At 38.8% G+C, this 14,027-nt stretch overlaps 1 protein-coding gene across 2 annotated transcripts in view; it reads left to right on the top strand.

Annotated features, from left to right (window-relative positions):
* The window catches only part of stxbp6 (syntaxin binding protein 6 (amisyn)), a 65,955-nt gene extending 52,573 nt beyond the window's left edge, over positions 1-13,382 (top strand). The window contains exons 5-7 of one of the 2 annotated variants that reach the window (XM_051956560.1): positions 1,510-1,608; positions 9,015-9,172; positions 10,894-13,382. In XM_051956560.1, the coding sequence (XP_051812520.1) occupies positions 1,510-1,608; positions 9,015-9,172; positions 10,894-10,917 (281 nt within the window). In that variant the 3' untranslated portion in view covers positions 10,918-13,382. The remainder of the gene's footprint in view (positions 1-1,509; positions 1,609-9,014; positions 9,173-10,893) is intronic. The other variant, XM_022214987.2, reaches the window with a different exon arrangement.
* The last annotated feature ends 645 nt before the right edge of the window (positions 13,383-14,027 follow it).

The raw sequence follows: 14,027 nt of genomic DNA, 5'->3' as shown, positions 1-14,027 counted from the left end.
TTGCTAGTACAGACCCTCTGGCATTGTATTAACAACACAAAGTGGAAGAAACTTGTATTTGCAGCACTGCCCATTATGCAAATGCTTGTGATATGAATGAATTTACTCACAAAAACTTGCAAATTGAAATCCACTGAGGAAACAGCTGTTGATATCCTGCACTAAGTCAGATCGTCGGCCAGCGTCTGATAATAGACTCCGGGATCTTGGTGAGAAGAGGAAGCTGCACATGATAGATGAAAAAGTTGACAGTTCGCTATCCACATTGTGACAAGAGGAACAGAGAGGATGCCAACCTGCTGCCACTTCTGTCCACTCCAGTTTAAGTCTCACACCAGTGCAAAACAAAAATCATGACGCTGCTCAGGTGTGGGACCATAACTGTGGGAGACTTTATCTGCAGAAACACCTGAGACGGCAGACCTCTGAAATGTAAAGCAAATAATTAATGCACAGGAGTTTGGTTTTCCATAGCATGGAATCAAGATGTTAATACTGCTGAAAGACAAGTACGTATTTGCCAATCAAGATAGTAAAACCAGAACTTACATTACTGTAAAGTTAAGTGTTTGCTGTTTGTTTTCAAAATCATGTATTGGGATTGTCTGAGAATACCAGCGGACCTCCTCCAGTGCTGACGGTATTTACATGTTGCTACAAGAGGTTCCAATAGCAGACTTTACTGTGTAAATGTGTGTTTGTTAAGTAATATTGTTAGCATTAAATCACCAGGTGAAGTCTTGGTGAGCAGTAAGTTGGAAAGAGTGGAGGATTTCACATTATGACTTAGAAAATGGAGATTTGTTGTTTATATTTAATATCTCGGACTGTTTTATACCCCACTCTGTATATATCTGTTCATAAACATGTACATTTTGTTAATGTATTCTGTTTTAAAAGACTTCTGCCAGAGCTGTACAGGGCGGATACACAGGCGTGTGTTTTTGATCCTTGATGAGGCATGTAATTGGTCTAGAAATAAAAGCAGCTAATTTACTAATTGCCTTGTTATCAGTGCCAACTTGGGCTGCTGCCTATACCATTATACCCTGTTAGAACCCAATTCCCACCTGAGCTTCTCCATCATACTGGCATGTGTTCGTGGTTTGAATGCAAATGAACATTTTCTCCTCCTAGTTTACGCGGCCTTGTGCGAATTTTCTATCTTGCGCCTTGTTGACTTTCTTGAAAAGAAGCAAACAAGGACCTGGTATTAATATGGGCTAGTTCTCAAAAAGTTTTTAGTGACATTTCAAATCAGTTGTAGTTCCTTAACACAAAATAACATTTTTACAGTATTCATTGTGTGACCTGTTTTACTCAACAGATAAATAATAAGACAGTAACTTCTGTCATAGTTGCATGGCATTCATGAAGAACTGTAACACTCGAATGCTTAACTCATAATTTAATCATCCAAAAACTGTAACCCCTCACGACTAATTTCAAAACTGTATCAAGTTTTGAACCTCTAAGCTGACTATGACCTTTGATATTTTCTCATCACAGAAGACCAAGCTGTAGATTCAGTCATTTTCCGTTGCAAGGTCTTTTTGAACAGAATGAAGAAAGAATTTGTTTCACATCATGGTCATCTACTGAGACAAGGTAAGAGTTAAAATAAAATGAAAAAAGTCATATCCCCTACTAAAAACACTTTGAGTTTCAAGTAGTTTGCAGAATTTTATAAATCAAATATCTCTACTAACCACTAACTTCAATACTCCAGTAGCAGTCAAGTTTGAGGAGAAACTGAATTCTTACCTAAATTAAACTATTGACATGTAATGATGAGCAAATGAAGCATATAGTAGGTTTTGTCCATGTACTCTCTGTAAAGTAGCTATTTTAGAATTATAAAAACAAGTGAACTGTGTGAAACCTTTCATTTTTTGGGTCTTGACCAGTGATGTATTCTAAATACACTTAAACATCTGACTATAGTAAATAGCCCGTCATAGTTGGATTAAAATAAAATCAACACTGTCCCCTGACTTTTGAACTGAGGGCTTTACTCTTGACTCTAGGGGCTTGAACTGACCTGTTCTGCCGTTTCAGTGGCTGCTGTACTTAACATTTACACACAGAGCTTTTTTTCTATATGCTCCCAGTGAGCCAAAGGACAAATTTTCCACAGCACGTGTCACTTTGGAGGTTGAGTACACGCTGAAGGGTATTTTAAGTTTACATCCAAAGGTTATGTGAGTTATGTTCACTGTCCCAGCCCTCACTGTCAGACTGTGTGCAGAGTCACTGACAAATGCTGTGCGGAGGTAAATCACATTTTGGCGTACAAGGACGGTACAAACGGACTGTTTCTTCTCTAATGGTCTCCTCAGTATTCTGTACTTCTTTACAAATTCTCATTTAAGCTTGGTCAAAGCTATAATGATGAAAATTATGGCTTTTAATGCATTGTGTGATGCTGACATTTATGCGCTGATTAAAGCCACTGAGAGCAGACTGTGCATGAATACCTAATAACTATTTTTCGAACAGCGTTGGCACAACTCTATTGTACATTTAGGACATAGTGTTCCGTGTTTGTCGCCAGTATTATTTTAGTGGCTTGCTGAAGCCTTTTTCAACAGCATGACCGTGACTAAACTAAAGGGCCAACTGAGCAAGCAAGGTCGAGCCTTTCCCTTCGTGCAAAAACAACGTCAGGGCCAGAGTGATGTCCTTCAATGCGTTTGTTAGCCACTCAGAGAAAAGCAAGGATTAATTTAGACTGCACATCCAGCTCACTCTAAACTACATGTCTTTGATGCATAAATACATGCAGTAAAGATAAATTTAAGTGCAGCTGAAGTGACTGAGAAAATAAAGATTATTACTGCTTATAAGATCATTTGTTATAAACTACAGCACTGGCATACACAATTTAAATTAACCTTTTCATCCAAGGAAAACTACAATACATTGGGTATATATATAGTATATATTTCATGGTAAGGGAGTGATCTTGGGGGGGCAAAAAAGAAATGTACAGATAGCTCAAGGAAAGAGAGAGAGAAAGCTGTGGAAAATTGCTTTTGTGAGTGACTTCTGGAGAGGAACGTGAATTGACTGTACCAAGACCTCAGGAAAATTGTGGGGAAAATGATCGGATGACAAGAAGTAGCTGGATAACGGGCAATAGAGAAATAATAGGTTTGTGCCGTGAGGCAAGGGGAGGTACCCTTCCTCTTTGAACCTCAGCTATAGTTTTATTATGCTGCTGTGGGGTAATGTCAAGATTTGCATTAATTAAACTGCAGCGGGGGTTTATCTTGCAGCAGGAGAAGCATGGTTGTGCCTTTAGGCTTCTGTGATGTCTATTAGCATTTCTTGATGATTTTTTTCTCATCTTTTACACCATTCTTTTATGCGTAATCCCTTTGGAAGTGTGAAGTCGGCGTATTGTTGCCTAAAGAATGAGTGTTTTTCCTGCCATTCTAGTTTTTATACAGGGAAAAAACACACCGGCATGCATGCAAACAACCCTGTGTGAACTATATATGTACTTTATGGAAGTACGGTATGTAGAAGGATAAAAGCAGAGATTTTGTTTTATGTTTGTCTTTATTACACCCTGGTAAACCAGAATTTTTTTTTCATGAGCATTAATGCCATTTATTAACTTACATCATCAATTTATTATAGAGCCTTTTCACTACACTTTTCATAATCTGTAGAATCGAAAAATACATTAAAAGATGTTCTTTTATTGAAAGAGCATTGAAATTCTAAAAACAACTGTTTGTAAAAGTGTTATTGGAAAGTTGTAGTGGTGCAAAAATGTATTTAATAATGTTTCAGTATTCCTCTCACGCATCCTTGTTTACTTTCCTGGCTGCTTGTCCTCTACTTTATGGTAATATCTCGAATCAGGAAAATTGGATTTGGATTTGTTCAAGTTGAAAATATTCTTAATGCTGGGCAAATTGGTACACCCCCATTTATGTGTGCATTTATGAATTCAAAATCAACCATACATTTGCATAAAAGATTTATTTTAAAGCACTGTTTACTGTATTCAGGTAAATAGATCAGATAGATTACCATATCACACTTTGTGTTTTCCTCTGCTGCCAACTGCTTGTGCTGACACGATTTTTACATTGGCAGAAAAATGTAATCACGTGTGACTTCTCTGTGAACTGGCAGTGCATGCATCTACAGTAAAATAAGTGCTGCTGGGATAAGAAGCTTCAGGGTAATAATGAAAGCAATTCCTATATACTTCAGAGTCAAAAGGCACTGGATTTGTAGGTAAAACTATGAATAAGACTGGGATCACTTACTGAAGGCCTTGACAGAATATTTCATGTATCTTTGGATGTATAACAGCAGCATAATTCATAATTTATTATCTTGGTAACAAGGGGAGTTTTTGATGGAATGGGTTAGAGTGCAGATAAGACTGTGCACATTAATGCACAAAAAATTGTCCAAGACAGTCTCTCTCTTTAAACACCCACACATATTATGCCCCACAGCGTTATTCTAGCACAGTGATGATATGATCACATACACTGCCAGAATGAAAATATTAAACGCACTACTCCTGTGTTGTTTTCATGGAGCTTTTGTGTAGGTGTGTTTATTTTTTAAGGTTAACCGTCCAATATAGTCAATCCACTGTACTGTGGTGGTAAATGGAACTCGCTGTCAGCATCTTGTGAAGTGTATCTGACATCTTCCCTGTTGATAACCTGTAGATTATTTTCTTGGTCTCACAGCAGTGCTCCCTGTAATCTACTGCTCACAGCTGAATTGGAAAAGGAGGGAGACTTTGTATGATCCCCCCCCCACACTTCCTTGTTATGTTTGTCTTTGCTCATAGTTTCTACTTTCTGGAATATTTTGTCGCCAGAAACAACTTGCCTTTTATTCAGGCTCCATTGTTTGAGTGCTCTGGCTGATTATGTTGATATCATAGAATATAATAGTAAAATTCCTTCCACATTGTTAAGAGGAGCATGTCACGGATTTAGCATAATATCACACAAAGCTCCTCTTTACGATTCACAAGTGTAACATCAGTGTTTAAGAGATAAAACTTTAAACTCCTGCCTGATTAAAGTTCAGTCTAATACCAGGGAAACTCATAAGGAACATAGCTGTTGCTATCCTTGATAACAGTGACGACTCATCAGCTTTCCTGTTTATGTTGAGATGTGAAGCTCAGAGTCTGAATCACAGCAATGGCACCACATAACATAATCTACTCCTACACGTGTCATTCAGCTTGTGATGCTGCACCCCTCTCATAAACCCTCCAGAACGTCTCCACCCTGCTTTTTCTCTAATTACATTCTACATGGGGGAGCCCACATCACCGACTGCCACTGATCTCTGAGAACAGAAAAGAAAGACAACAGAAGGAAAAATGGTGGGCAGACAAACAAATGGAGATGTTCTCTAGAGTGCATGTTGTGGAGGGGTTGTGAGTGAGTGTGGGGGTTATATGGAGGATGATGGGAGTATTACTCCCTGGGCTTCCCTGGGAGAAGGAGAGGATTAAGAAAAATCTGTTTGAAGGTGAAAAGGTCCTAATGCCTTTAACCCTTTACACTTCAGTGCGTAGTAGGTGTACCGCCGGCGGTACACCTACTAATTTGCATAGGAATTTCAAGAATGTCCGACGGCTGCAAACGCGCTTATACAAACACTATACGCCGATGGAAAGCTTAGATTCTCATGAATCCGCCGGTATAAACCACTTTCAGATGTGATTACCACAGCGGGTGAGAAAAACACATTTGTCTGACAAAAACAAATATCCATCCATCCGTTCTCTATACACGGCTTCAACGCACACAGCGCAACTCACATTTCCGGGTTCATTATTACACACAGAAAAAAAGATTCCACAAAAAACGGCCATAATCCAACCTTTTACATCCAGACAACACAAGCCAGTAAACTATTTTGTCCAAAACATGTCCTGAAGTCGGTATAAAATCCACGAATCGGTTGTTTTCAAGGAAATGCACCTCGCGATGTGCGTCCAATATTCCCTGTATTTTTCGTCATTTTTTTAATTTAAAAATAGAATATTAGCGATTTTTTTTTTTGTACTGAAAATGGCTGGAATTGACTGAAGCTTAAAGGGTTAAGAGAAGGTATATTTTCAGGAACGTGTCTTAACCCATGGAAACCAAACCACACGAGCGGCACAGGACCAAAAGACATGAAATTTGCTTTGGCATTTAATTGCTGATAAAAGTAAATGCAACATTCTAATTGAACTGTGGATTGCGGAGACACTGTCTTGAGCTTTTTAAATCATTGATCCCAATGTGTTTGTCATCTGTAATGCTTTTTATTTACTGTAATCTCTGGAAAATTGACTAAAGGAAGGACTTGGACTTGCATGTGCTCCATTTCCTTTTGTGTGCGTAGGTGTGCGTATGAACATCTATGCGAACAAACATCTGTGTGTCTGAGCGCGTTTGTGTCTGTACATAAATTGCTTTGACTTTATCAAGTTAACTTCTTTTGATGGAACACCAGCTGGCCCCGTCATCTGCTTTCGGGCTGTCGTATAATCCACTGCAGTTGAGCTGTCCCAATTATCTGTCACTCAGCTTACCTACCTTGATGCCAGGGGACATACACTTACTATATTGCAGCTTCTAGTATGAAAAGAGAGAATCCGGCTTGTCAGGTTTTAATACTGTCACAGTACCTTCAAGCTTTAACTCTGTCTATTCCTTCTTCTAGAACACTATGTATATATCTGAGGATACATAATTTGGAAAAGGTAATACAGTTTATCATCTCATTGGGTGTTTATGGTGATTTTTAGAGTTGGTCATGAACAAATCAAAACCCAAAAGAGACCTCATGATCTTAAAGGGCATTATGTTTTGTGCTGCTGTACAGTTGTCCTTCTAGTCATTTTTTACAGCATGCCATTCACCCTCAGGTGCTCCTGTGATGTTGTAATTTAAACTGACTAGTCAGGACCTTGTCACCACAGACTGAAGGTCCCCTTTGCCTCTTTTTGGGCAACCAAAGGTTTGAGTTTACATCAGTACTGAGTGACAATATTATAAGTAATCTGTGCTTGCGCTAGCCATTTGCCACTTCGCCATAGGCGAAGCCTTCACCCGGATTGGGGAAGCCATTTTTAGTATGTTTAGCCACGGTGGCGAAGTTAATTTTGCCAAGGGTTAACTTACAACTTTTTCGTAATTTGCCGAGCGATAATCAAAGAAAATAACAAACCGCGTCTCCTTTATTGAAGAGCGCTACCGAGTATAACCGGAACGACCCGAATGCTTCCGATCATTAATAGATGCACACTGTCACATTACTCGTCTCAGCCAATCAGAAAAAAGGATTTGGACTACAGCTCTCGCTCTCTGCACCTGGCTTACTCCATTTCCACCAACACCCCTCCCCCTTTGCTACACACACACACACACACACACACACACACACACACACACACACACACACACACACACACACACACACACACACACACACACACACGTTTGTTTATCTATACCGGTGGGGACATACCATTGATTCCCATTCATATCTAACCCCTAACCCTTACCCTAACCTTAACCTTCACCAAAACAATGCCTAACCCTAAAGAAACGTTTTTGCACTTTTACTTTTTTTTTAGTAACAACAACATGCTGTTGCCACCCGTGTGGGGACCTCATTTTAGGTCCCCACCATGACACGAGTCCCCACCTATATAGCAATAGTCAGGTTGAAGTCCCCACTGGTATAGATAAGCAAGTACACACACACACACACACACACACACACACACACACACACACACACACACACACACACACACACACACACACACACACACACACACACACACACACGTGCACATACACTTCCCTCATCCCCAATCCCCTGGTCATTGTGCATCCCAACTTGTTAACCCATGCGTTTTTTTTCTTCCTATATTATTGATATTCAGGCCTTCAGCTGCTATTTGGCTGGCAATTAATTGGTCATTTCATCGTTTTTGAATCTGTCCATTACTTTCTCAATTGAGTGATTAATTATTTGTTCTATAAACTGTCAGAAAAGGGTGAAAAATATATTGTATCAGTATTTCTCAAAGCCCAAGATGATGTCCTCAACTGTCTTGTCTTTTGCCCACAACTTCGCGCGCCACAGTACAGATACTGAAAAAGTGTGGCTAAACAAAATTCTAGCACTTTAGCCACAGTGGCTAGGGACAAATTTTCCCTAGTGCAAGCACAGGTAATATAGATAACTTTTTAGACTGGCAACTTTCCCTGGGGTACATCACCTTAAATAGACAGCTTATACCCCACTAGAACAATTCAGCTGAATTTCAGACCAAGAGAAAGCAGCAGAGACACTCCTGTTCCTAGTCTAGTTGTTGGCGAAGTGGATAATGGCAGCACTCCCAACGTGTGGTAGATTAATGGCTTGTCAAACGAAACATCCTCAGGGCTGCCACGGCTATCTGAAGATGTGTTCTCTGTCTTATTTCTGCTACTGGGTCTCCAGGGCTGCCAATTCAACCAGCCACATATCCTTTTTCTTATTAAGCTAAAGTTTAGAAGGAGGAAAGTAATCACAGAGCTGACTCTAAAAGGTTTAAATTAGAGAAAAGCAGTGTTGGATGTACTGTGACATGTTTTCCTATAGGAGGTGTATAATTTATGTGTTGCAAACCTTAAAGTTGGGAAAGGTTAATTTCAGTTGATCCTTCCCTGAAATAAATCAGCTTTGATGAAAACTCATTATCTACTTCCCCACACTCCACCTGTTAAAAGCCATTTTGTTTTTTTATGGTGTTGTCTTCTGCCATTAGTACTAATGCTCAGGGTCACTGATTGCACTACATCCAACTAATGTCACTTGTTGTTTATTGGCGACTGATCTCTTACAGTATGTTGTTTGCCAAAGGATTCACTATTTCTTTTCCCTTTGTCTTTTCTCTTTTATGTTTACTTTTCTTCTTGCCTCTCTTTGCTCTATCTGGCTCGCTCCTTCACTTCCATCCTTATCTGCAGGTAACAGTATACTACATTCAGCTGCAGACAGCGTGACGAGTGCTGTACAGAAGGCCAGCCAGGCTCTGAATGAGCGTGGCGAGCGATTAGGTCGGGCTGAGGACAGGACTGCAGACATGATGAACAGTGCTGAACAGTTTGCTGTCACTGCACACAAGGTGAGGCAATATGTTAGCAAGATACATTACAACGTATAACCTCAAGGTGGGCTTGCTGTATGCATTACGCCTTAGTACATTGAAATTCTGGCTTCGACTACCACCTTGTGTTCCAGTCGAATATCCAGTCTTGATTTTAGTCATTATTAGTCAAGCCAAAAGATGAAACATTTTCCTTAAAACCTGAGGCTATGTGAAGACTTGCTTTATTGTAACTCCAGCCTCTTAGCAATGGGGCTCTCTGCTCTGGGAAGATAGTAGTTTTCCTTCTTCTTCCCTTCATTTGTTCTTTCTTTTGTAGTTCTCCATAGGGTGTTCTCTCATCCTCCCATCAATCCCATGTCTCTTGTTTGTCAGAAAACTAACTGCCTGCTGTTTAATGAGGCTATTAGCATAATATGATTTTTTTTACTGCAAAACCAAAGGAAAAAAAACCCGCTGTTGCTTTGTAGTGAGCACACCTGAATGTGATCATCATAGCTGTCTTTCTAAAAACACTCAAACACGTTGGCTTTGCAGCTTGATTTCTTGTGTGAAATCAGGCAGCCCTGCTGGACTGTCATGCTGTTAAGGGACAGCCTTCACTGACAGTGCTAGCAAAAATGAGATGTCATTGACTTTAATAGTAAAGCCATTCACTACCTATTGAAATGACCATTTTGAATGATGTACAATGCCATACTAGTGATGGTGAGATAATTGAAAGACATTTGAAAAGTCTTGCACAGCCCTCTTACTGTTCACAGATAAGGAACCCCACTGTGATGAATTACAAAAACTGTGATAAGCAGAGAAAAAAACTCATAGCTGGATACAGGAGAAAATGACTGCATAACCCCCACGAAGAGTCACTCATTTGCTTGTGTTTTTCATTTCACTTGATGCCATTTTCTTTTATATTATCTGCTTCATAACTTGTCATTTGTCTTGCACATTATTATTAAAACTCATGCTGTTGTCTGTCTAAAGCCTTCTGGTAAAAGCAGTAGGTAGCACCAGAGATGGATATAAAACGAGGATCCATGTGGAGAATGACTTTGAGAAGGACCTTACTTGATATATTTAAGTTTCCCTACTCTAAAATTCATCTGCATATGTTACAAGTGGACCTCTGCAAACAGCATAGTTTTAATTTAAAACCAAGTGCAGAACCAAGCATCTGCAATACTGTGAGCAGGTCACCTTGACACTCCTTCTGTTCATCCACTTCTGCAATCCCATTTCTGCACCTTGCGAGACAGCAGACAGTTTTGCTGCACAGCTCGGTTTTAATCAAAGCCACTCATTCCTGCATGCTGCTCTACTGCCCCCACTTGATCGGTCTGTAGAATTCACTTCTCATTTTACAGCAACATACTCCATACTCAATCTCTAGTCTATGTATGTGTGCATGTGTGTGTGCATCTCCCATTAATGTCCCTTGTTAATGAGATAAATGAAGCCGCAGAGAGCCGTGCCATTACCTGAATGAAAAATAACAGACCTACTGGCTTGTCTGGTAGCTTTTCTTGTTTGTGGAAGAGCTCTGAAATGCTCAAATTTGTATCCTGTGTTTCCTCATTTTATTACTTACTGTGTTTTAATCAAGAGTCTGGTACATGGAGTTCTTTTTAGTTGCTACACAATTTTCTGGTAGGGTAATTTTTTTGGTCAACTGACACCACTTTCTTGAGTTTTCTCACTCTATTATCCTGAAACCCCCTACCCCAATTTTTCTACAGCTTGCCATGAAGCACAAGTGTTAGACCACTGCCAAAACCAACTGGGCTGGGGGGGTTCCACAATCGCCAGACGCTGTACAGGAGAAGGATTCCAGATTTTATTCTTTTTAAAAAATTTTTAATATCATTAATATTTGTTAACAATGTTAACATTTTAATGTTTTGGGTTATTGTACTCTGGTGCATCTCGTTTTTAATGATGGTGACGCATCGAACAGATGGGAGGAAGAGAGATAAACAACGCTACTTCAGACTGTCAACAGAATGTTTCATGCTTCTGTTTGCCAAACAAGTTACAAGCCACATCCATGACTGTACTTGATAATGGCAGTCACTCAATATACTTTCCTTTCATATGCTCAGACACTAATATGAGTGCACACGAGCTGACACGTCATTATCAGCAAACTGTCAGAGAGGAGGACCGGTTTATCTCGCTTTGTATTAATTGTTAAGCTTGTGAGTGCTGCAGTGATTTTGAAGTCTAATGCATGAAGGAAGGACCATCTCCTGGGTTTTCACAAGTAAGACTCTGGATTGGGTTTAGGTTACCACATTAATATATAGTGCATATATACCTAAAGCTAGACTAGATTTAATGTTTAGTTGGTACCTAGATACATATTTTTCCATCAAATTTGGTAGATTGTCAGATAAGACATCATCTCATCTGCTGATAAAACGGTAACTCTCCCCATAAATCCCAAAGTATCCATTTTCAGTGTAATGTTTTTTTCTATGCTTTGACTCTTGGGCATTGAACTCTTTTATTGTTTTCTCTGCCCATGATTTCAAACTGCATTATGTCAGTATTGCTCAAAATATTTTCAGCATATCATTTCATAAACTGCCAATGAAACTGACGAGAGTGGTTTGAGTGGTGGTATAATATAAAAATAGTGAAATAATAAATGCTCTGTTAGACTTGTCTATCATTAAAAAAACAACCAAAACTACACGGAATACAGTTGCCAACATTTTTTGAAGTGTACTTGAAGAACTTTGTTTTAAGAATAAGCTTTTTAAGTGTATTATTATTATTATTCCGTGTAATTTATGTTACAGGGAGATAATTCAGTAAACCAGCTTCTGCACTGTAAAAAGCAACATGTAATTCTTCTAGTACTACTATCTCAATGTCTGTAGAACTAATTTATCCCTGAACTTGGGATGTTTTAATATTACTCCTGGCTGTATTTCAACTTTAAACATTCAGTAGTCATATCTTGTGCTTTTTGTATAATTTGGGTTGGTCATTATAATGATGTGTATGCTGATAAAGGACAAAATGTTTCAAATAGCAGAAGCAGTGTGTGATAGTTGTTTTTTTTTTTTTGGTCGCTCTGCTCACACTGACTCTTAACTTTGGCTTCCTTGCTAGTAAGACACCACCCTCACACTTGAGAGATCTTTGATTCTTTATATATTTTGAATTTTATAATTCATGATGTTACAATGCACTGTTAACCTTATCTCGCAGAGCACTGTTGAGTTCATAATGAAACGTTCCAGTTGCCTAACTCTTAGTGTGCTTTTATTCCTCTCTAACACTTTGGATGTTTATTGTTTCAATTAAAAAAGACAGAAAAATGAATTTATATTATAATCAGTGTCCTTTTTTATAGCCAGCTCGAACAATTCCATCAAACAATAGAATCAGAAGTTGTACATTTATTTTGTGGACTATTCTTTATCCATTCCTGTACTTACATTAATGTTCCCTTTTCATAGACATTAAGCTGCCAAAAACTCAAAGTGTCTCAAGGGTCATTAAGTCATTTTCTGTGTCTGATGTGCTCAGTTTAACTTCATGCTTTAACAATGCTCTCATCACACTGATCTCAACTCTCTACTGTAAGATGTAAAATAAAGTCCAATTCACAATCACAATAAAATGGTTCTTTATAGTGCCTTTTTATTTTAACGTCTGACCTCAGGCTGCAAATCGGTGTTAATGTTGTCTTGCTTTATCTAGCAACCCAGGGTAAAAACTGCCTGTGTGGATCGAGGAAGAAGTGTTTTTAGGTTTTCGGTTACAGTTGAATGAAACACTTGGAACTGTGTTTATGCTACAGAAGAAAATTCCTTTATGCAGAAGTCATGGTATGTTGAATTAAAGAGGTGAGGGTCATTCTGGGTTAAATTTTGCACATTTGTGACTACCTGTACATTTGAACTTTAGCTGTTTCTGATGATTTTGTAACTTAAAATGGGTCAGTATTGTCTGCATGCTAATTGTACTCTCTTGTTTTAGCAGGTTTAATTTCACTTTCTAGTTCTACAGCGTGTGTATACTTACATTATTTATCGTAGATGGAGAAAATGTTTGAGCAAACAGGGAAATAAAAAATTTGGTATTTAAGTTTATCGTATAAAAAGTAATAAACATATTTCTTCATGTTGTACAAATTGTTTCGCCGGTAATGCTGATGTTGCTTCTATAAATGAACAATGGTGATCTTTCTTCCATAAAAGACTACATTATGGAATTCATTGTTGCCAATATGTTTTTGTTCTATTACACAAAACATTTTAGACTGCAATGAACTGTGTTTCACTTCAATCAAATGTAGGGTGTGCACATGACTTTGTTTTGCTTCACCTGCAGAGGGCAGTGTGAGCACCATCCTGACAGCTCGCTATGGGCAAGTATCAAACTTTAGTGTGTGTGTGTGTGTGTGCGCGCGCGCAGTAGGTCAGCGTGTACCACACCTGTAGTAAAGCCTGCTGTAACATGGTGTATTTTGAATCTGCTCCAGATATCAAACCAGGCCACACCCCAAAAACGAGAGGAAAATATATGTGGCAGGATGCAAGTATGTGTATGTGGCCAATCTGCTGTGTTTCACTCAGATTTGTTAAACAAAAAATGTCATTATTTACTGAATATAGCTTTACAGAAAAAAGTTTGAAATTCTACATTTCCTGAAATGCGTCATGATACTACATCAACTCTTGGTTAGATGATTCTGATGGTAGGGCTCGCATGTTTCAAATAGCATGCCCTAACTTTGTAACTCAGACTGTTATAACCCTACTGATGCACTGCATATGAAGTGTTTTAACACCCTTCGGAAGTTTTACCTTTTATTGTCTTTCAACAATGGTTCAAAGTTAATTTAATTTGGCTTCCG

The sequence above is a fragment of the Acanthochromis polyacanthus genome, chromosome 1, assembly GCF_021347895.1.
Source record: "Acanthochromis polyacanthus isolate Apoly-LR-REF ecotype Palm Island chromosome 1, KAUST_Apoly_ChrSc, whole genome shotgun sequence".
NCBI lineage: Eukaryota > Metazoa > Chordata > Actinopteri > Pomacentridae > Acanthochromis > Acanthochromis polyacanthus.
The sequence above is the reverse complement of the archived record's forward strand: the minus strand, read 5'-3'. Positions and strand labels throughout refer to the sequence as shown.